This window comes from Ambystoma mexicanum, chromosome 6p (genome assembly GCF_040938575.1).
Source record: "Ambystoma mexicanum isolate Mex_15411 chromosome 6p, UKY_AmexF1_1, whole genome shotgun sequence".
Lineage (NCBI taxonomy): Eukaryota > Metazoa > Chordata > Amphibia > Caudata > Ambystomatidae > Ambystoma > Ambystoma mexicanum.
In genome coordinates, this window is record NC_090935.1 from 1,094,710,490 (window position 1) to 1,094,735,234 (window position 24,745).

Consider the following 24,745-nt stretch of genomic DNA (forward strand, 5'->3'; position numbering starts at 1 on the left):
CGAACACCAAAAGTTCGAACCTTTGGTGGCATGCATTTTAGCTAGGTAAAAAAAAAAAAAAAAAACTGCGGGGGCTGAAGGGTGGCCCCTGCAACACCCCGCTCACCATACTATACATATAGTGAGTGGGGGGTTCGGGGAACACCCCTGCAGCACACCCGAGAAAAAATAAACGGGGGCTGCAGGAGTCTCCCCCGCAACACCCCGCTCACTACACTGTACAGTGTAGTGAGCAGGGTTTGCAGCAGACACCCCTGCAGCACACCCTAGAAAAAGAAAAAAAAACGGGGGCTGTGGAGGTGTCCCCCGCAACACCCCAATCACTATACTACACAGTACAGTGAGCGGGCCCAAAAAAAAAAATAAAGAAATCAAAGACTATACAGTGCTGGTTCCTGATCACAGAAGTGAAAGGAAAGTGGCGCCGCAGGGACACAGCGCGTCTTGAAAGGTAAGTAGGTTGTGTGGGTGGGGGTGTGGGTTTGTAGGGTTTTTAAATCTATGTTTGCATGGGAAATGTACGGACCTTTTGTGGTGCGTACATTTCTCATGCAAACTTTTCCGTCGCAGACTTTTCCGTGACGGAAAAATCACGTAGATTGGTTGCTGGGGAAAGTGCAGCCGTTATTGAAACTGAAAGCAGAAAGCCAAATGTAACACAAGCAGCATATCTTAACTGCACATTTAAACTATCATTTCTATTATATGGCTCTGATCATGTTACATAGTCTAGTAATTCCCGAATAGAGGGCTACATGAAATTGACAACCGCCTGCCACATTGCAAGCAGCGCTTAAAATCATAACTTGAGTGAAGACATGACAATTGAGTCTGAAAAGGTGGGAAAAAGCACACCTGAAGCTCTACACAAACACACACCCTAACAACTTCACCCCCAGGCTCAAGAGATGTGAAGACACCCATAACCAAGTCGGCCACGTAGCACCAGTGTGTTGGCCGAGAGAACCCTTTCCACATTGGTCTACGTCTGGATGATATTTCTGAGATGGGGAATGTGAGAGGAATGCATCCATAAAAAATAGTTTGCATTTGCTTGCCGAGAGGATTAAGCGAAAAGCAGATTTACCTGAGAGTGTCTTTTTATTTTTTATTCATTTATAATAACATGCCAGTGACCCACAGACATCTGGGCGCACAAAAACAGAAGTGGACGAACATATAGAACAGGACACAAAGAAAGATTAATTCATGGGCAAACGACGGAATCACCATTGCAGAAAGAGTAAGATACTATTTCAGTCAGTCAGTATGTTTACTCGGATCAAATAATCCATCAAACGCATACAATTTGAAAAGTAGGGTTTACAATGATGAACAAAATGTTTTCACATGTTTATCCAGGCAAAGAGTGCTTGGCAGGGATTTCCGTAGCTGCGCTACAAGTGTGGGGGGAAGACCTTCCGAGACCCCTAGCCATTTAGAACTTATGCATATTAATCAGTCCAAGCAACGTAGAGTACGTTTGGGTTCGTATAAGGTAATGTGGGCCTTCGGGTAATCAGGTGCCTTGCCATAAAAGCATTTATGCACTAGCGAAGCTGTTTTGAAATGAATCCGAGCAGGGATAAGGAGCCAATGTAAAGATTTCCTCCAAGATGATATGTGCTCACGTCTGGGAATGCCCTTAATAAGGCGAACAGCATCATTTTGGAGGGGTTGACGTTGTTGCAGACATTTTTTTGCTGCCCCCATCAGTAATGAGTTGCAATAATCGATACGTGAAAAAATAATAGCTCGAGGAACTGAGAAGCAGTTTGCCTCAGAGATTAAAGGTTTGATATTCTTACGGAGTCTCAAGTAGGGGTGGCAATCCTTTGAGATGTACGTAGTCAATCTCAGCACCAAGAGATGAATTGAGAAAGACCCCCAGTGTCTTAACTTTTCAGGCAAGTGAGATGGAACAATCATTAATACTGAAGCAGGAGTACTCCTTCGTCAATTTAGCTCTGTCCACCAAGCTTCCAAATAAAATTATTCTGTTTCTGATCCATTAAGGCAGAAACCAGCTTTCCGTCATCCAATGATCGATGACACAATAGATGGAATTCAAATTCATAGTATCTCTATCATGATCCCCACTGATTTCCAGAATCAGTTGGGTATCTGTGTAATTTGTAAAAGAGATCCCTCTGGTCTTTAAAAAATGGCAGAGGGGTCTCACATACAAATTTAAGAGTGTGGGCAAGACGCAGGCCCTCTGTGGGACCCCACAGAGAATGGGAGCAGGTATTGATGAAGCACTCTCCCAGCATACCGAGGATGGTCTGTGAGATAAAAATGATTTAATCCAGCTCGTGGATTGGGGAGCACAATTCCCTATATCTGCAAGAGTGTTAAGCAGGAGTTCATGATCAATCAGATCAAAAGCCACAGACAAATCAAGTGTTGAGTGGGAGGACTTGTTACGCAAGACCCCTAAATGCTCCATGCACAAAATGAGGGGCAGGGTGGTTGCAAGCGTCCACTAGGAGGAAGGCACCAGATTAAGGAGATATGTTAGGCATTACTGCCATTCATCTCTAACATTTTAGAACATAAGGACAAGGCTCTTCATTGTGTGAGGAGGGCATGGTATCGAGCAGTAGACACAGACACAATGATACACAAGTTTTAAAAACCTTTTCTTTTTACAATTTTGATTGGGATGGTAGAATTCCTAACTAGCCCCATCTCTAAAATGTGAGAAATCTCGACCATTAAACAATAACAAATACGTCCATGTCAATCTGGTCAAATTAAAAGGTCTATACTAAGAAAACCTAACCTTGCCCGCCTTCTTAGAATAACACATTTGTTAGGGGAATACAAAAATGAAAATGGTGTCTCAAAAGGAAATGTCAGAATGGCTTCAGTACCAACTCCCTTCCCCAGGTTCAACCCCATGGGGTCTAGAGAGTCTCTCTCAAAAACCAAAGTATGAGTGGATGGCACAGGTCTGTTCATCTTGCACACGTTGGCTTTCTGGTACAATTGAAGAGTTCAATCTTATGCTTTCAACTTCTGGTAGTCCAATCACTTCCTTATGCTTGGCCCACCTTGTCATCAATGCTCAGCTCATATATTCTCAATTCCTCACAGTTCTGCACAGGCTTCCCTCTGCCGGGCTCGAGCCTGTCTCTCCTTTGTGGGGGTTCCCTTCCCGCATTTTATCTCACATCTTTTCACTGTCAAAGACTTTCGAGACTGCAAGGAATTTACATAGACATCTGCATGACCACTTCGACAACCTCTCTTTCAACAATCCTTCAATTCACAGTCAATACATCTTGAGGCACCAATACCTATTGGTACTTATGATTCTCACTCTCTTTAGTCTGCCCTCTTGGCCTTTTCAAAAGTTTGTGTGTATTACCAATACCTCCTGGTATTTGTAGTTCTTATTCTTTTTTAGTCTTTTTCAAAGTTCATATTCAACACCAATTGCCTCTTGGTACTTGTAGTTCTTATTCATAGCTCTTATTCTCCTGCACTTGCATTCTTGACCTTTTTCCATAATTCTTATATTTGACTTTTGCCCGCTTGGCATATTTCACAGTTCACAAATGTCATTTTCCTCTTATTCAACTTTTTTTCCTTATCGCAGTTTCCTTTGATCTCCGTTTGTAATATCTTTCAAAATTCATAACATTTCACAGAGACTTTCAAATGTGTGACTTCATCTCGTAGGACCACTCTGCTACTTTGTATCCTTGTCTTTCAACAATTGTTCAATTCTTTTGCGTTTTATCAGCACACGTGCAACCTTCAACTTACAAATTACAGTCACTTTCCCTTTAACATCAACCAGACATTTGTTTCCCTCGATAACTCACCGGCTATGTTCATTGGATTTCTCTCATCTTTTTTCTGCAGCTCAAGGCCGTTACCAACGCCTCGTCTGCTCCTCCCCAACTCAGCCGTTCACCAGTGAGGGTCGCGAACCACTTTCGGACAAATTGAAGATTTATTTCCTCTGCTTTGCTCTTCGAATGCTCACGGCCTCCCGAAAGCATGGACACCTTACCTGGCTTTCTCTTAATCCTCTCAACTGTCGATCAGCCCGTTGGCCACAGCATGGTGTGCAAGAGCTTGTACCCACCCATACTCGAAGTGTGCCTGTGTGTGCCACCATTTATCTTCACAGGGAGTGTTAATAAGTGGCAGAGCTATTGTTAGAGCTATATGCCTGACTCTGCCTGGCCTCATTACAGGGACAGGGCCAATGAATGTCAGGGGAGGTAATCCTTCTAACCTCTTTCCTTATCTTCCTTGTTGCAGTCTTTTTGTCATGACAAAGTGGGGAGGAATTATGGCAGTTGTAGTTTCCCACAAAATAAGCAGAGATTGGGGTTAAATGGGTTGTGGAAAAATGTGCATACCATGTCTCACCATTGGGTGCTTCTCCCCCACAACCAGAGGACCCCCTACCCAGGTGATCTTCCCTCGCTTGTTCACCCCAGGGTCGGGATCCGACAGCAATGGCCTGTCCCTGGTCCCCTGGGTATGGGATCATTTGGGACAAGGTTGTGAATCACTCTCTGGCTTTTCACAATTAGCACATAATGTTTATGTGGAGGATCTATTGAGCATTGAACATAGGTTTGCATTGTATTTCTTTCACAAAACTTCAAGTCACTGAACCTCCCTCAGCGCTCGATCATGATAAAACAGACAATGTATACCATGAGTAGCTTTACTGCCAAACCATCTCCACAGTACTGCTTCAAGGTGAGCTTGAACACTGGTTTAAAGAGCACAGGATTTTTTTGCAATTTTATTTATGTACTGCACAGCCACCAATGCCTAATGTAGGGATGATTACTGACCTGTAATCCACACTTAGTCCTTCTCTTCCTCTGCCTAGTCCATTGCATCATAAAGAGTCTGCCTTCACCCGAGGCCCCTATAGTCACATTCTTGCCCTCTCCCAACCCCCGGTATACGTAAGGCACCCTACTTTCACTCCTCCTGTACATACCCAAGGAGTGCTAGCGGACGGTCTCCAGGAGGGAGAGGCAAGAAGTCCGGACTGGAACGAGGAAGAGTAGGAAACGGTGTAATGAAGATGATTGAAAATTAATCCCAGCATTATCTCCACGTCCCTCTCGTCCTCATCCCAGTCCATTACTTCATGGAGTATCCCTAAGCCAGGACTGTACACCCCAAACAACAATAAAGGACAATGGCGGATTCTGCAAAACACAGTGACCTTTATTTACACCAATATCCAAAGTAACTCAGAGAAGAACTGCCTGTAGCACTGCTAAGGTGAACTCCTGGTTAGAATGCTCTGGAATAAACAGTCTATAATGGATAAGGAGCAAAGGTATTCGAGGAAGCCCATGTAGCGGCCCTGCACATATCCACCAATGACGCCCCTTTTGCATCTGCCCAGGTAGCGGCAGTAGGTAGTGTAGAGCGACCCACCACATTCCCTGGGAGAGGGATCCCTGTGACTGAATAGGCAATGTTGAAAGTATCCTTGATCCATCTACTGATGGTCAAGGAAGATGCTGTGCTGCCCCTGTTGCCCCACCCCAATTCTTGCTGGATGCAAACATAGCCATCACCAGCTGGCCAAATGTCTGTACTACCAGCTGGAAGGCCTCTCCGAGGCACCACTCATGAGAGGAGAAGTGTCTGTTCAGAGCATCCACCAGGCAACTGTCCAGCCCCCTTATGTGTGCCGTGTCCAAGGACAGGAGATGGTTCTCCGCCCAAGTCCCCAACTTCTGACTACTGGTCGCTAGGGAGGAGGAGCCCATCCCCCCCTGGTAGCTCACATATGAGACTGCTGTTGTATTGTCTGAGAGAACCTTCAATGTGCAATGCAGGATCTTGTGAGAGGGCCCCTGCAGGGGCCATCTGATTACCTCCAACTCCCTCCAATTGGATGATCGGGCGGCCTCCCTCTGGGTCCATTACCTTTGCATAGTTATACTCCCCAGGACCGTTCTCCAACCCCTTGTGCTCACATCTGTGGTTATAACCTTGGACAATAAGGGGTCCAGAGGGAAGCCTTTAGGAGGTTGCCAGGGTTCAGCCACCATCTCTGGCTCCTCACCACCCCAGCACAGACCAGGATATGAATCGCCAGGTTCTGCAATACTGGGTGCCAAAAGCACTTGAGATACCATAACAGGTTGTACGCGTAGTCTTGCCTGAGGAGTAAAGAATACTGTTGTGGCCATCAGGCCATGTATTCTCAGCCAGTGTCTGGCCATGGCGATCCTCAGACTGTAGATCTCCCAAACTTTGCCCCGAGACTGACAGCCCGCTCTTCCGGCAGACACCCCATACCCTGAGTCATCAGGAATCTCGCTCCAATAAACTGAATGTCCTGAAACTGCATCAGCTGTGACTTCCCGTGGTTGATCAGAAACCCAAACATCTCCATGGTCCGGCACACCTTGTCCACCACCTTTACCATTTTGACTCACAAGGAGCACTGAAGGATGAAATTGTCCCAGTAGGCACAGATCAGAAGACCCGTCTGGTGCAGCAGCCCCACAACCGGGGCCAGCAGTTTCATAAAAACCCTCAGAGCCGAGCATAGCCTGAACGGGAGGACAACAAACTGGAAGTGGAGCCATGCAATAACTGAACATAGGATGGACGGATTGGAACATGCAGGTAAGCGTCAGCCAGATCCAGCAATGTCAACCAGTCACCCTTTTGAGACTATGGGTATGATTTTATGAAGGCTGTCTATCCCAAAGGCCAGAACGTACATTAATCGATTGACTACTTTCAGGTTTACCCCTAGCCGAAAGTTCCCTGAAGCGTTTGGCACCAGAAAGATCCTGGAGTAACACACGCACCCTTGTCCTTCCGTTGGTACTGGTTGAATTGCCTACTTTGCAGTAGACTCTGGATTGCTGTCTTCAAACGGGCCTTTTTGAGGGCATTTATAAGCCAAGGAATCGCTACAACTCCCGTTACTCTGGGAACCATTGCAAACTCTATAGGGTAACCCCTCTGACACAATGCTCCACACCCAGGAACTCTGGAGGAGGGTCCTGTCAGTCAATAGTGAGTTGTCTTGGGAGGGGGAGACAAGCTGGCATTCGGGAGAGGAAACCTCTGTGTTGGAAGGAGGGCCTGGAAGAACCGGATCTAGCATTCAAGGGCCTGTCCCTTTTCGACAAGGGACAAGTGTTAAGACAGATTTCTGAACTCTGACCTGGTGGGCAGAGGTTCAGAAGGCCAGCCTAGTTTCTCGGAACAGGGTAACCTTCTGGAAAAGCTAGACCAATCAAGGTAGTATTGGCGGCGGTCAAGACTAGGTCTCAGGAGGGGTGAGGGTGACTGAAAGACCTCAATGAGCACACAAAGTAAAGGACATTTACAAATCACTCCCGGGCAGGTGTAGGTATATTAAAAATACAAATACATTTATTTCAAGGCCTTTTAGTTTCAATACAAATAAAATCACAGTAATACTTCTAAGCCAACACAATCCTATCAATATACATATATACAAGACGAATGGTGTGGGTTAATGCACAAAATGGGTCCACAACCTACAAGGGGAAGGAAACAGGCAGTGCAAATAGTCTTTAGTCCCTTCTGCATCAAACACAATCCTAACTGAAAGGCATTCCAATCCCTAAGAAGAGTGGCGCCTATTGCTCAAATGTACTTGCAATGCTAGCTCACGCGGTAATGCAAATGGGCAAAACGGGGTCTCATCGAGGGACCGTAGCAGCTCAGGATGGGGGTTAGGTGATGCAGAATAAGTTCCCACTATTCGTGGAGGGTCTCCCCAACAGGGCATAGCAGGTTCCAGAGTTCGGGAATAGTTCGAAGTAGCAGTGGAAAGGAGAGGGGCCCCCAGGGACCACTAATGCGTAAAAATTGATGGATGCACTAAGGGCCACCGGTAAGGGTTGCAATTACTCACCGACCCCCGGCACACTCCGAACCAAACTTCAGCAGTTGAGTCCACTTCAGTTGCAGGTTCAAATGCGGCAATCTCGCTGCTCTGCGGCTTTCAGCGACGAAGCTACAGCGTTGATTCCCAAACGGGACAGTGGCGATTTCTCTGCTCCTGGTGGATGGATCCGGCCAGTTCCGCTGTAGCAGGCTTCAGGGCACAGAGGACCACAGCTGCAATGAACTTGTTGAAAAGTTTGTCATCACCGCTGGACAACACAGTAACCGTGTATACTCCGGTTTGGGCGCACTCCTTTACTCCAGACCTGGAAACGCCAAGTGTATGAAATTCGGTGGGAGAGTGCCATGAACATTGAGCATTCGATGTCCCAACTTTCAAGGGCCTCGTCGAAACAGTGGCAGTATCAGGGCAAAGGTCCTGCACAAGCTGGTCAGTCCACTGGTTGACCCAGGGACACATCCGAAAAGGCTTACTTGCAGGTTTTGATGAAGGTGCAGAGAATAATTGGTCCCACTATTCCAATGGGTCGAAGCGTCTTCACAGACCTTTTAGGACGACCAGATGTAAAGGGGTCCCACAGGACAGCAGGCTCAGGGTGCCAAACCTTCCAGCGGGTCACCAGCGGTTCCTCGGCTCGGCTTCTTAGTTTTAGGATACTTGGATCCTATCCTTAGTTCAGTGAGAACTCCAGAGATCGACATGGTATTGGGGGTTTGGAGTCCTCTCTTATCCAAAATCTCCTTTGCGCCAAAACGAAGAGGACCCATTGGGAGATCTGCTCACATACAGGCATACCATGCATGGACCAATCATGGACCACAGTGGTTTCAGGCATTCACAGCACACCAGACTCTCTGGCACCCAGGATGTGTATTGGAGCTGGACAGTCCAGTCCTCATCCTGGGGGCGCATACTCAAGACATGCAGAAGCCAGTGAAAGCTTGGCGCTTCGCGGGAAAATGCATGACCAAATAAGGACTGACCCGGGTCGGCTCGACCTGGGGAAGGTGAAGGGGCAACATGGCCAAATAACAGGACAAAGAACCTCGTGGCATGGCCATTTTGGAGCCAGGCCACCTAACATTGCCAAACGCGGTAACTGCGGTTTACCTGGCAGCAAATGGTTAGAAATACACGAAAAGATAATCTACCACCAGCCCTGTCCAAGGCACATCTGCACTTTGCCTAAAAAAGTCCTTCGAGAGTAACCTTTAGAAGAACAAGTTACTTTCTTACCTGGTAACGTTCTTTCGATGGGATGGTCCGACGACGTATTCCATATCTATGACATGTAATCACCACAGCTGTGCTGCCTCGGAAACTTTTCCGGCGTCTGCGTCCTGCGTCGATGACGTCGAGGACCTCCTCCGACGTCCGACGTCATCCGATGTGATAAGTAGGACGCACGACGCCCGTAGCCTCAGTTGTAGTTTTTTCCCCCAGAACGTGTGACATAAGTCAACTGCCAGTCAGACACAAAGCCTTGCTGAACGTAAGCTGCAATCGCAAAAGAAATTCTGCAGCGGGGAAGGCAGGGCGGGAGCGATATGGAATACGTCGTCGGACCATCCCATCGAAAGAACGTTACCAGGTAAGAAAGTAACTTGTTCTTCGAGGGGATTGGGTCCTCCGACGTATTCCATATCTATGACAGACTCCCAAAGCAGTACCAAAACAAGGAGGAGGGAAAGAATTTAGAAGCAAAATTTTAGAATAGTCAATCAAATAGCAGAGCAAAGGACCGCCTTGCCAAAGGCCAGATCCTGCCCTCTGATGGAATCGAGGGAATAATGCCGTACAAATGTATGTACTGAAGCCCAGGTGGCTGCATCACAGATGTTGCGAATAGGAACACCCCTCTGCATGGCAGTAGATGCAGCCACACCCCTGGTAGAATGGGCCCGCAAGCCAGCCGGTGGGTCCTTACCCGCCAAGCGGTAACACTCCGAGATGGCCAAAATAATCCAGCGGGACAAAGTCTGTTTCGTCACAGCTTGCCCCAAACGCTTACCAGCGTAACCAATAAAGAGCTGATCGTCCACTCTGACCCGGGACATGCGTGAAACATAAAAGCTTAAAGCTCTCCTAGGATCAAGCCTATGGAGCCTCTCCTCTTCCTTACCAGGATGCGGAGGAGGATAAAATGCCGGAAGAACAACCTTCTGGGCTAAATGAAATTCCGTCACCACCTTTGGAAGAAAAGAAGGACGAACTCGAAGGACAACCCTGTCCTTGTGAAAAACAGTGAAGGGTGGCTTAACTGAAAGTGCCTGTAACTCACTCACTCTGCGAGCGGAAGTAACCGCAACTAAAAACACAGTTTTCAGAGTTAACAGCCTCAAAGGGCAAGAATGTAAAGGCTCAAACGGAGCACCCATAAGAAACCTAAGAACAAGGTTTAAATCCCAACCGGGCACCAGGAAAGGTGACGGAGGGAACACATTAGTGAGCCCTTTCAGAAACTGAGAAATTAAAGGGATTTTAAAGTAAGAACACTCTTCAGACGAGCGCTTAAAGATGGACAGCGCCGCCAGGTAACCTTTAATGGTACCCACTTGCAAGCCCCTGTGGGCCAGAGAAAGCAAAAAGGACAGAACCATGGGGATGTCACATGCCAAAGGATCCACATTCCGAACTCTGCACCAGTCGCAGAACTTACGCGAACGGCAACGGTACAGAGACTTCGTTGCTGGCCTACGGGCCGAAAGCAACACCTCCATCACGTCTTCAGGGAGGTCCCAATCCATATACCTCAACCTTTCAGAAGCCAAGCGTGAAGGTTGAGGGATCCGACCTCTGGATGGAGAACCTGACCCCCCTCCCGTGAGAGCAGATCGTCTCGGTAGGGAAGACGACGTGGAGGGCAGATGGACAAGTCGAGAAGGTCCGGGTACCACGTCCTCCGAGCCCACGCCGGAGCAATGAGGATCATCCGGGAACCGAACTTCCGTAACCTCCGCAGCACGTGCGGGATGACGGGGACTGGAGGAAACGCGTACAGCAGCGGGAATGACCACTCCACCACGAACGCGTCTCCCAAGGCACCTCTCGGAGGAAATTCCCGCGAGCAAAACCTTTCGCACTTCCGGTTGACACTGGAGGCGAAGAGATCCACTTGAGGGGTCCCCCAAAGGGCGAAGATCTCCAAGAGAATCTCCTGAGCCAACTCCCACTCGTGAGAGATCGCGCTCTGCCTGCTCAGAGCGTCCGCCGTCACGTTTTCGTCTCCGGCCAGATGAACTGCCGAGATCGAAACCTCCTGCTGGATGGCCCAGAACTCGAGCTGCATCGCCTCCCTGCACAGAGGAAGTGACCCTGCCCCCCCCTTTTTGTTGAGGTAGTGCATGGCCACTGTGTTGTCCGTCATGATCAGGACATTCATTCCTCTCACAGTCGGCAGAAAAGCCTTCAGGGCTAGCCTGACGGCCCTCAGCTCCAACAGATTGATATGGAGTCTGGACTCCGACGGAGACCAACGACCGCTGACTGTCAGCCCGTTGGCATGAGCTCCCCATCCCGTGAGGGATGCATCCGTCACGACCGTCACCTCCGGCCAGGGAAGCCAAAATGGAGCCCCCTTCATCAAGTTGCCTTCGACGGCCCACCACAGAAGGTCCCGGGCGACCGAGGGCGGCACCTGAACCGGGTCCGACATCCTGCCGGAGGACTGCGACCATTGCGTCTTGAGTGCCCACTGCAAAGATCTCATTCGCAGGCGAGCCTCTGGCACCAGAAGAATGCAGGATGCCATGAGGCCGAGCAACCTCAAGAACTCGAACGCTGGGAGCGTCTGGGCATGCTGAAACTTGTGCACCATCTGCTGAATGTGAAGAGCCCTCACCTGGGGAGGAAAACACTGCCCCAGGGAAGTGTCGAGCACTGCTCCGATGTACTGGAGCCTCTGTGTTGGCGTCAAATGGGACTTCTTCAAATTGAGGGAGAAGCCCAGCCTGTGAAGGGAGTGGCAGGTGACGGACAGATGATCCAGGACTTGCTCGGGAGAGCTCCCCCTGATCAACCAATCGTCCAGGTAGGGGTAGACGTGAATCCCCCCTTGCCTGAGATGCGCTGCCACCACCACCATGAGCTTGGTGAAAACCCTCGGGGCGGAGGTCAATCCGAACGGCAGGACCCGAAACTGAAAGTGCGAGTCGCCAACCGCGAACCTCAGGTACTTCTTGTGCTTGGGATGGATCGGCACATGGAAGTAAGCATCCTTGAGGTCGAGTGACACCAACCAGTCCTGAAGCTGAAGGGCCTGGAGGACTTGAGAGAGAGTAACCATCTTGAACTTGTCCTTCCTGAGGAGTTTGTTCAAACCGCGCAAGTCCATGATGGGTCTCAATCCCCCGTCTTTCTTGGAAATCAAAAAATAAGGGGAATACCATCCCTTGTTCCTCTCCGCTACAGGCACCAGTTCTATAGCGCCTTTCTCCAGCAAGGCTTAAATTTCCTGCGCAAGGAGCGGATCCGGACACTTCAAAGAGAGGTTCCCCGGTGGATTGTCGCGAGGCCTGTGCCGAAAGGGAAGACAGTAGCCGTGGGCTATGATCTCCAGAACCCACACATCTGAAGTAATGGCTTGCCACTCTACAAGATGCTGCGCCAGCCTTCCCCCAACCGGCGAACCATGGGACATGGCCTCATGACTGAGTAGGAGCGGCTGCGGCGTTACCTGAGGGCAAAGAGGCAACTGCCCGAGCGGCCTTGGCACCACGGGTACCCTGTCGTCCACCTCTGGTACCCCTGCGTTGGCCTCTTTGACTGCCAGCTCCTCTCGCTTTACTGAAGGACGAGTAATAGCGAAAGGAACCACCCCTCCACTGCTGTCCCCTAGGACGAAAGAGCGGAGGTTGGCGAACTGCAGCGCCCAACGACTTCGCTGCAGCTTTTGAGGTCTGCAACCTCTCAAGGCTCTCGTCAGCCTTGCTGCCAAAAAGGTGTTCACCGTCAAAGGGCATGTTGAGGAGCCGGGATTGCACATCAGGAGCAAACCCCGACTTCCGCAACCACGCAAACCTGCGTATCATGGTGCTCGCCGCCATGGACCTACTGACGCATTCAGCCAAGTCCAGACCCGACTGAACGGACTCACACATGGCATCCTTACCATCCTGGACCAAAGCAAGGAAACCATCCCGTTCATCCCCTTCGGGAATATGTTCAGCCGCTAACGCAACACAGTTCCACAGAGTGTGCGTGAAACGTGACAAGGCACAAACGGAGTTGGCCGCCTGAAGCGCCATACCACCAGAAGAAAACACTTTCTTCGCCCAGCCATCAAAACGTTTGTCGTCCCTATCAGGAGGGATGGTACGGTACGATGCCTGCTTTGCCGGGGCCGTGGCCGCCTGCACCACCAAACTTTCCGGAGTGGGGTGCCTGGTCAAGTAGCAGGGGTCGCTACTGGCTGGAGGGTATTTACGCGACAAGGATCTGCCCACCGCCGGGAGACTCTCCGGAGCAGTCCAAGCCGCCGCCACCCTTCTCTGTAAAGCCATATGGAACGGCAGTACCGGGTCAGTTGGGGGACCAACATCAAGGATGTCCGTTAGATCATCCTGCACAAACTCCCCTGGGGGAGCAGACCATCCCAGATACTCAGAAACCCTAGCCATAAGGCGCCGGTACGAGGAATCGGCATGGGAGCCAGGCTCAGGCCTACAAAATTCCACCTCCGGAGAGGTGTCCAGTCCACTGGCATCATGCAGTGACTGCCTCAAATCGCCAAACTGACTATGGCCCGAGACAATTTCATCTGGCACCTGACTAGGAACCAGGCCATCAAAATCCTCATCCGCCTCTGAAATATAATCCAGGTGGCGAAAAGGCACCCGAGAGTGCTTGCTCTTAACCAGAGCCTTCCTAGGGGGCACACCCGTGACACGGGGCACCTCCGACACGAAAGGCGTCGATGGCGTCATGCGAATCGGCGCCGACGCCGAGAAAACCGGCGTCGACGTCAGATGCAGCGCCTCCAGAATCGGCGGCGTCGACACAGCCCTCGAAGCCGGAGCCCCGAGCGTGTCCCTCGACAACCTGATCGACGACGGCGTCGACGACTTCCTCGAAGCCGGAGCCTCGAGAAAGCCTGTCGACGCCCTCGACGCCTCAGACGTCGATGTCTTCCTCGAAGACTTCACAGGAGCACACGGTCTCGAACGCGTCGAGGACCGGGACCTGGAACGGGTACGGCGAGAACGAGCCTCCTTGTCCGAACGGGACCGCTCCCGTGACTCGTGCCAACCACTCTTGCGAGCGGTGTCTCTCGACCTCACACGGCCGACCCCACACCGGGGCGCGGACGGCTGAGTACCCTGCGACTCAAGAATCGCCAACATTTTCTTCCCGAAGGAAGCCCATTCCTCCGGCGTCGCACGGCTGGTGGGGTAACCGACGTGCCGGGCAGAATCCTCGGAAGAGGACCTGGAAGGCGACCGGTGTCGGCGCTTCCGAGAATGCCTCGAAGAGGCTGAGGAGTGGCGAGACCCACTCCTAGAAGAAGACCGACGAGACTGCCGACGATGATGCGGAGAGTCACCCCTCGAATCATCCGTCGAAAGCCCCGCAGACTTCGACTTCCGGGGCTTGGACACCCGACCTACCGACAACCTCTTCTTACGTTCGCGTAAGGCTTTGGACGTGAGCGACTGGCAGTCGATACAGTCATCCGTGTCGTGGGCCTCCCCGAGGCACCAGAGGCAGGCGTCTTGCGAGTCCGTCACCGACATCTTGGACCCACACTCCCCGCACTTCTTAAAGCCCGGACGCGGGGTTGAAGACGAAGTGGAAGACATCGCCGAAGGAAATTCACAAACGAACAGGTTCGAAGAACCAGAAAGAACAGAACTCCAAAGAGTCGAGGCTTAGAACCGAGAAACACGAAGCAACACGTTCGCGGAAGAAACGGAACTGAGGCTACGGGCGTCGTGCGTCCTACTTATCACATCGGATGACGTCGGACGTCGGAGGAGGTCCTCGACGTCGGCGCATCGACGTCATCGACGCAGGACGCAGACGCCGGAAAAGTTTCTGAGGCAGCACAGCTGTGGTGATTACATGTCATAGATATGGAATACGTCGGAGGACCCAATCCCCTCGAAATGACAGAAGACCCAAGTGCACTGTACTGTAAGGTACTTTGTGCACTTGCAACATGTTGCAGAAAAGTTGCAACATTGACAAGGACTAAGGGAAACAAAGTCTCCCAGTACTGACTGTCTTTAAGGGCATGTCAGTTTCCCCATAACAAAGTGAGCGAAAAGCCCAGAGGTGTGCAGCAGAAGGCTGTGCTCCTCTGGCAAAGTCAGCAAAAAGTTGGGGGTACACAACTGGAGGGGAAATTACACATGGAATGGAAATCTTTCCTAACAACCAGCTTTTGAAGTCGACTGCTTTTTCTTCCGTGGGGTGCCTGAATGCTTTTTCTGTTTATGTATCCCATGGCTGGATGGTTAAATAGTTATTTCAAAACATTTCAAACATTCATGTAGAAATCAATTGAAAAGAAGAGCAATCCTGTTATTTCAAATACATACAGAATTGCTCTTCTTTTCAATTGATCTCTACATGAATGTTTGAAATGTTTTGAAATAACCATTTAACCGTCCAGCAACGGGATATGAAGGTGTGCAGGGAACGGGAGGGTTCCAGTTTGGATCCTCTTTTTCTTGTGCTTGTTTGTAATGATGGCTCTGTGCCAGGGCCATTTTTTCTCCCCTGCACCTTAAAAAAATAGTGATACAAATATTTATCTCTAACTCTGTTAATACTCAGTTCTCCAACCTCTTAAAGAGTGCACCTACAATTTCCCCCTCTATGTATCCTATGGACCTTTTCTTCCATTTCATCCCCAAAGAGCTTGGCTCCTTGAAAGGGAAGGTGTAACGCTGCATTCTTCTGAGAGTTCTCTGTTTGCCAATCTTTGACATTAAGAAACCTCCTGACCACAATCATAGCTCCCATGGCAATCACAGTCAGTCTGACCATATTGCATGCCAGGTCAGACAGGAACTCAACCGGATGATGCATGATCTCCAGCAAGGGTGAGCATTCCAGACCCTCAGCCACCCCAACGTAAAAGTCCAAAAAGCCTTCTAGGAGGGCATGGGCAGTGTGAGGAGCGAAAGTATAGGCTGGACGCAGTATTATTCTGTCACATAGCAGAATCCACCTTAGGATCCTTAGGATCTCTCACCACCGTCTCCTCAAGGTACATGGATGGCCGAGCCATGAGACTGGAGAGTAAAGAATCAGTTTCCACCAGTACTCCATAAATCGGGGCATGATCAGGCTGTCCGGTTCCTTCCTTTCGGCCAGCTACTTATCCTGGATGTCAAAGGGAGGCTTCTTAAAAGATTTTTTGAATTGCCTTGTTGTAGGTTTGGAGTGTGGTGTAGCCATCCCCGCCTAGGAACACTGCATGCATGCTGCATCATGCTCCAGGACCTTGCCCACAGCGTCTTGGTTCAAGTATTTGCCGCTCGGGTTTTCATGCTCAGACAGTGCAAATTCAAGCTCACACAGCGATGACTGGGGCCCAAGTCCCCTTTTTTCCAAATAGCCTTCAGCCTTCTCCTGGCCTGCTGTCCCCATTCGGTACAGGTGCAGAGGAAGAGCTACTGGAATTGCTACACTGTTGTTTCCTAGGTCGCCTGTGTGACCCCATTATGTCAAAGGTAACCAACAGTGCTGCACAAGGCACACAGAACCTACTGACAAAGCTCGTCCCCAGAGCCTTACCTGCTCTTATGTGAGGAGTCGACTCGCCTGCTCTGACCTCCAGAAGCGTGCAGACGAGTGGTAGGGGAGAAGGGATGGCCTTCATGAATGCATCCCCTCTGTCTGCGTTGGCTGGATGTGGTCCGTGTTACCAGGTTCATCCAGCAGGGTGTGCCTGCTGCGATTTCCAGCGTGCCTGCTTCGTTTTCCGGCATGCCCTACGGACACTGGTTCACACGTCCCAGCTTGAGTTCGTCGGTGCGTACCTCACCATGGGCCGCCAGAAGGATTTGCACTCAACCAGTAGCCGAAGAACCGCAGAGACAGCCGGTAAAATCCCAGGTACAGCGACACAGCCCAGCAGGTCCCCGCCGATGTTACCATAGGAGGCTGCGACACAGTCGAACAAACAGGAGGAAGGAAGGTAGGGCTCTCTACTTATACTGGGGGCTGGAGGACAAAAAAAGACGTGACTATTAGGAACTGGTGTGAAGGCAGACTCCTTCATGTTGTAATGGACTGGCACGAGGATGAGAGGGGCGTGGTGCCAATGCCTTTGGATTTGAGGAAATTAAAAGAACATGGTAATGAGAAAAAAAATACTGCATGCTCAAATTCAAATATAAAGACCAAAAGGCAATAGAACAGCTGGAGAAACTTCATATGCAAAATAAAATCACTGCTTTCGGCGTGTAGGTGCTTACGAACTACACATGGTGTTTCAGTGAAACTGCAGTTTATTTTCATCATTCTAGTCAGAGCGTCTCCCTGTTCTCACATTTCAAAGATGTATTTTGATTGACAGATAAAAAAAGAGCCCTAAGAATTATGATAATAGACAGAAATTTCTCAGGCACAGTGTAAACTGACACTAAGTGTTACAGTGTACATAAACACTTACTTTGAAACAGCAGGTCTTGCGTTTACGTCCACTGTCACAGCTGCATGGCTCCCGGGCCCGCAAGACCAAACCTACATCCTCGGTCTCCAACACTGTTTGATAAACTGCTCTCTGGAAGTCGGTCAGAGCACAGTACACTATCTGCATAGAAACATTTTTATAAAAATGTCAATTTTCAACCCAAAAATATACAAACGAAACAAGCAAATGCTAAAATTACATAAAAATTCTGAAACGTGTTCTATATAATGTAGAGCAGTAAGAAACGCTTTAGTTGTAGCGCCTAAACTTCGATTTTCTTCTTGTAGGAAGCCGAACATGATAAGATACGTGATAGGATATGTAATAAACCAAGAGGTGCAGTATAAAGGCATTCCTTCCCACGTCAACAGGGAATATTAAAATTGTTTTTATGCAAAGTTGAGTGCAGCACACACAAGTTAAACCATATGCTCGCTATTCACTATAGTGACTATCACAGCCCTAGTCCATACTTCCTTTACCTTCATACTTATAGGACATTCAATCCTACAGGGAGAGAGACGTTTTTTTCAGCACCAAAAAAAGTTGTACTTCCTTTATTTGTACACAAAGAAATGTGATTTTGTGTCCATGGGCACACATCCCCGGGCTTCGCAGACTTGTCCTTTTCCATCTACCTAAGCTATACTTGTCAGATGGCTAACTTTCAGAGGGGAAGGTGGGCGGGTTTATGGAAGTAAGAGAAATATCACCTAGTGTAGCAGTACAGTAGTCATTAAGGCGATTAACTTCCTTATTACCACATTCGGTCCACTTTCCTCCATACATATAGGAGATTTCCCAGGACTGCAAACCCGTGGGTAGGACAGACGTATGGCTTGATTAGCCGACTACATTTCTGAGGGCAGCCTGCTCAAGTTAACTGGGAATTTACTTTGGAGCTAAAATCAAGACAGAGGTAATGCAAGACAAGGCAATGATGCCACATGGAACATCCCATTTAAAAGCTACCGAGGCCAGCCTAGCCTGCACTTTCTAAGGGAATAATGTTTTTAACCAAACAAATCCCTGCTATACATGAAACAATCCACCAGGCAGATTGTGGCCTTAGAGGGCTTTCCACCCTTGCTTTCTACGGCAAAGGTGACAGTCTCTTTGAGGCCCAGATGTTCTTGGTTCTGTCGAGATAGAACGTGTGGTCTCTGCAGTTGTCTAGGACTCTTATCCACCCGAGGATAGGTGAGGGAAAAAAGAAGGCTGATCCATTTCCTGACTTAGGTGTAATTCTGACAAGACCTTGGGGAAAAAAACGTAGGTTGAGGCTGGTGGACAAACCTCCCCACACAGTAAATTGGTTACCCACAGAGAGCCTGCAGCTTGCCTACTGATCTAGCGGAAGTAATGGCTACCAGAAAGCAATTTTCCAAGAAACTAATTTAATATCCACTAAAGCCATTGATTCAGAAGACTTATGTCTAAGATCCACACGTTCTTCGTTGAGATAGCATCGTGGGTGTTGAGGGAAGAGATGATATAGTCCCTCAAAATGCCACCTCATTACCAGAGTTTAAAAGAAAAAAGAGACCGCCTTCGTACTACGGTAAGCACCTACTTGCTGCTAAATAAGTCCTACATGGGTCAATCTGAAGGCCTTGGTGGGAGTGTTCATTTCCCCAACCAGACACCAATAGCACAACCTGATCCATCTGCTTCTGTAATGGAAGTAACTTTTGTATTTATTTATTTAGGTACACAGCTCAGATTCTGAACTTTTCCCCACAATTGATCAAATATAAAACGAAGAGAAGATACATAAGATCACATCCAATTCCAAGAGCACAAAATATAAAATCACAATTACATAATTTCTCAATTCAAACTACAGCATAAAAAACAATTACATAATTTCTCAAATCTAACCCCTATGAAGACATAAAATATGTAAAACTACACAAGATTTAAATGCATGACGAACTTCACTGCCACAATTGTCAAAGATGTACAATGACCACTATACAAAATTAAAATCCATTTCTCTCTTGTTAATAAAACATATTTCGATTTAAAATCATCAAAAACCTGCACTCTTGAGTCTGTCAAAGAGGTACAGTCAATCAAGAGATGCCTCAAGGTTTCAATTGCATTCTGTCAAAACCTACAGTTGCGCTCAAATACTGAGTTCTTTAATCTAGATCCCAAAAGATCTCGAGCTGGCAGAAAATTCAATTTAACTCGCAAAAATATATTCCTAAATTTAAAACATGGAAGTAACAGGAATCTTTTCTCACAACCCAGAAATTTCTGTTGCACAACAGAATCAAATGTCCCAATGTCATCTGCTCAAGAATGGCAGCTAAGAATCTCAATTGAGGGGAGCAGGGCTGACTGGGAACCAAAAGTGGCACTGGAAATATTTTTCCAAATGGGCTCATAAAACACCCTGTGAGCAAGCCCAAGTGCACCCACTAGGACATGGCCTGTTCTCCCATAAGAAAATCTGGAAAGGGTTGCAGGCAGACATGGATGGAGGGGGGCAGGGTGCGTGGGGGAGAGGAGCAGAAAGCCAAGGTCCCCATACAAAATGGACCCATGATGCAGAGACCCTCCAGAGATCCCTATAGGTCAGTCCACCACTGGAGTGGAGGGATGGAGCCTCATGATAGTATCCCTTCAGGGAGGAAGATTAATAGGATTGTCCATTATTGGAGTCAATAGGTCAGACAAATCAGAATATGGTTGAAGGGGCTATATGGATGAAACAAAGTCTGCATTTGTTGAAACTTCTGAACTGTCTGGTGGAGGAGGGGAAGAGGGTAAAAGGCCTACGTCAACATGCCCTCCCAAGAAATGTCCTGAGATTACCCAGCGATTCTAGGAACATGTCCTGGCAAGAGGCGAAGAGCAGGAGTGGACTGGCCAATAGGGAACTCTGGAGATTTCCCAGTAGGCCACTGTACCCTGGACCAGTTGTGTGGCAACCTAGTTTATTGCCACATTTTCTCATATGAAAAGGGATGGAGTTGCTGAAAATGTGTAACTGAGTTATTTTTCTGTGTCTTTTAGGTGCCGCAACGTTTTCAGCGTGGCTGCCGGTTATGAAGAACAAATGCGGCGAGTAAGCGCGGTATGCGGCACCTCTAGATGTTTCCACGCTAACCTGGAGTGTCTTTTCCCTCATGCAGATGGATGAGAAGTTCCGGAGACAAGAGTTCCCCCAGAGCGGCTGGGATTCAGGTAAGTGTTTGAAGCTCGAATAGTATTTTAAAATAAGCGAAGATTTGCAGAATGCTTACTAATGCCTATTTTCTGTTCTTTTTCCTTTTCCTTAGGAAGCGGCGTGCCGGGATGGTAATGACACCGCCGACGATGCCCGCAGAACAGAAGGAGCGATGAATGATGGGCAGAAGCGCTGCAAGGTAAGGCTGTTCCTAACGGTGTTCTTGTTCTTGGAGGAGCTGAGCGCAGAAGAAAGATGCAGGCCTACTGGAGACCGATCCGAACACGGTGAGTGTCACGTTGCAGGTGCAGAAAACGCAAAGCATGTTTCTCAGCCTGGGCGTGGCTTAAATAGTCTCTGGGTATCCCAGGTGTCTCTGGGCTGAACCACACCCAAAAGACTAGACTGCACATGCAGTTCTGCGAACCGAAATATGTGGGGGCATCCATCTTGTCCCCATCAATGCACTACAAGTGCAATCCTCAATGTTATCCTATGGGAGTCTGGTGCTACAAGCGCCAAGTCTGACTCCAAGTGGGTCTTTGGAGGAATGGAGAGGCCCTTGAGGGCCATGTAGGTGATCGTGGCCTGGCTCCAGCCTGGCATCTTGGGGAGCTGGGGACATGAGGGGAAGGAATCATGACAGCCCTGCCCTGCTTGCTAACGTAAAACATGGAGGTGGTATTGCCAGTTAGGATTTGCACCACCTTGTTTTTATTGAGGATAAAAAATGCTCTGAGTGCCGAAAGGATTGCCCCCAAGTTCAGAATGCTGACATGGTTACTGCACTCTCAGGTGGACCAAAGGTCATGCATTTGGAGAGCTCCAAGAGTAGTAGTCCAATCCACAAGGGGGAAATCGGTCATGATGGTTCGCAAAGGGGCATAAAAGAAAGATCTCCCACCGATTGTCTGAGTGACTCTGCTACCAACAATGCAGGTCAACCTTCTCCTGATATATAGAATCCTCTGCATCTTCTGGTGGACGAGAGAAACCACCAACATGCCATAAGGCCCAGGAGCCTCTGAAACCCCCCATGATGGGATTGCTTGAAGTCCGTGTCAGAAATAGCATAAAGGTGTTGACTATATCCATAATCCTGCCCATTGTGGGAAAGATCTGGACCGGAATCATTTTCCAGTAGAAGCCTATGAAGGTCTGTGTTTCTCAAGACCTGTTTGATCTCTAGCAGAATATTTTGTCCACAAAATCTCTCATCAAAGCAAATATTCAGATTTCTATTTCTGATGGGCAGCAGCCTCGTTCTTTGCTTGTTTCTACTTCTCAGTCTGTCCTCTTCTGCTCCTTCATGGAGGTCTCCCATGACCGTTTCCTTGAATTTATCTCTGGTCTTAAATCATGTTCCCCCTTTGAGCCTATTCCTCTCCTTGTGCTTAAGGAGATAAAAACTGAACTTGCCCCCATTATCACCTCTGCAGTCAATTATTCTATGCTTAACGGTATTGTCCCGACAGCCCTTAAAGCAGGTACTAGTGTTTCCCTTTAGAAAAATCCCAACCTGGATCCCTCTGGGTTGGCTAGCTGTTGATCTGTTCCCTGTTAAGGTTTCTTATGAAGGTCATTGAGGCTATTGTGACTCCACAATTCAGAGACTTTCTGCAGGACAATCTGATTCTTGATTCTATCAGTCTGGTTGCCGCCCCCTTATGGAGGCCGAGTACGCTTTAGTCTCAGTTCTTGATGATATTGCTATGATTAGAGACATGGGTGGAATAGCTTTCCTGATTATGCTCGACTTATCTGCAGAGTTTGACACTGTTGACCACCATACTTGGGGTCAATGCCTCAAAGATGTCAGCATTACAAGAATTACCCATCAATGGTTTGTTTCTTTCCAATCTAACCGAAGTTTTGAGAACAGTGTAATAATCTCTGTATTTGGAGGTATGTAAGCTACACAGACAGTGCATTACTGTTAACTAAAATAATATATTCTTTAATGGCAGTACACAGAGAGGTCCCTAATTATCAATATATGTGTTTTCGGATATAATGACGAAGTACATAAACGCAATTCGCGATAGTGGAGAGTTGGTTGACACTCTAGAAATATACTAATGCTAGTTGTGAAAGTAGACACTCGTTTGACCCTTTGGGATTTTCTTCATTACTGATACACCCTTATAGATAAGGTCAGTAGTTTCTATTATGTTGATTTACTGAAGAGATTAGGTATTACAATTTCTTAATTATTTCTTTTGATTTGTTTTACAGTTAGAATAAGGAACTTGCACGTTACTTTCCCTGAAGGACAATTTACTGTGATCGAAACGCGCTGGAATTAAATCTCCAATTAGCATCACGGGACACCTAGCAAGAATTAAAAACCACGTGATCTGATATTCATTGTGATTTATTTGTAGATATATAGTTGTCTGACATGTTTAAAATGCAATGAATTTCGTCATTTTTAAATAGGATTAGGAACAAAGATTATCATTTATGATTTTTTTTAAAAGTTATTTATTGAGGTTCACGTCTCATACAGGTACAAACTAAGCCAATACACTGGAGCAAAAGGCATGCTGGTCACAGGGATGCCCCAGCCAACAGTACATATTGTAAGGAAAAAGGTAAACAGTGCACAGTGCCCCAAACTCTGCCTTATTATTATTTATTTATTTTCAGCGCACCAAACACACGGGCATTTGGGCGCTAGTTACAGAAGCGCATAGTACATTAAAATGGGGCAAGAATATGCATAGGGTTACAGACAAAGGTATGGTGAGGGTATATACCGAATGGTAGAGCCGTGGGTAAGAATCAGCATTTGTATGGGAGCACAGTTTGGAAAGACTCGCCCCATGGTACAGGGTGCTACTTCAAATATGCAGTTACAGGTAGGTAAAAAGCAACATTTGTATAGGAGCACTGTTTGGAAAGCCTCGTCTCATGGTACGGGGGCTACTTCAAATATGCATTTACAGGTAGGTGAAAAGCAACATTTGTATGGGAGCACAGTTTGCAAAGCCTCGTCTCATGGTACGGGGGCTACTTCAAATATGCAGTTAGAGGTAGGTAAAAAGCAGCAATTGTATGGGAGCACAGTTTGGAAAGCCTCGCCTCATGGTATGGGGGCCATTTCAAATATGCAGTTTCAGGTAGGTAAAAAGCTAAACAAATTTTGAGTGAGGTATTGCTAAACCTGAACGGATGGAGGAGGGTCGGGGAGAAAGGGAGGAAGGGAGAAAGGAGGATGTAGCTATAGCAAGTTACAAAGGAGATCGAGGACACATTTGGTGTTAAGCAAAAGGGGGCCTGACAAGCAATAGGACAGGCCGGTAGAGCTGGCTACAGGCTGGGAAAGCCGTGTTTCCTGGGGAAGGGGCTGCATCAGTCAAGCAGGCCGATAAGTATAGTTGGGTTTTGGAGGAGAGCTTAGGTCAGGGTAGCGTTCAGGCGGCGGAGGCCAACAGTTCCAAGGGGCCATGAGTAAGATACTTGCCGGAAGGGTTCTGGGACCTTCTTGCCTTACATGTGGTGCAATGTAGTAGCATGGCGGCGCATCAAGTGGATGCAGAGGTGGTGTGGACTGCTGGATGGTCGATGTGGAAAGAGCTCCATTGCTCTGAACATGCCCAGACAGTCTTAGAGCCTTAAGTAGGGGCCTTAGGTCGGGCCACGCTAGCACAGCCTGCCGGCTGGGAGGCTGGATCAGATGTCGCTGCATTTGGCCAATCAAAAAGACACAAATACAGTTCTTCACAATGTACCGTGCTTTCTCCATTTCCGGACCAAATAAAAAATAACATGCCTCCATGGGTGTCTGCATTTCGGGATTTATGCAGGAGATCGGAAACAGAAGCATTACCTGGTGTACTAACCCCTCAGCACAAACGCCACTGAACATCGTGTTATATGGTGTGCATTTGTCCCTCCACAATCAATAATAATACACTAAGGAAAAGCAATCACTGCAGTGTAGGTGCTCCATACGTGTACAAACCCACATGATACACTCCACACAACTCCCACTGGACTCTACTTGACAGTGAATGGAAAACAA

At 48.2% G+C, this 24,745-nt stretch overlaps 1 protein-coding gene across 3 annotated transcripts in view; it reads right to left on the minus strand.

The window, feature by feature from the left end:
- The window catches only part of ERCC6L2 (ERCC excision repair 6 like 2), a 1,852,128-nt gene that overhangs the window by 1,330,191 nt on the left and 497,192 nt on the right, over positions 1–24,745 (minus strand). For all 3 annotated transcript variants that reach the window (XM_069625699.1, XM_069625698.1, XM_069625700.1), the window contains one exon: positions 17,520–17,660. In XM_069625699.1, coding sequence (XP_069481800.1) covers positions 17,520–17,660 — 141 coding nt within the window. The remainder of the gene's footprint in view (positions 1–17,519; positions 17,661–24,745) is intronic.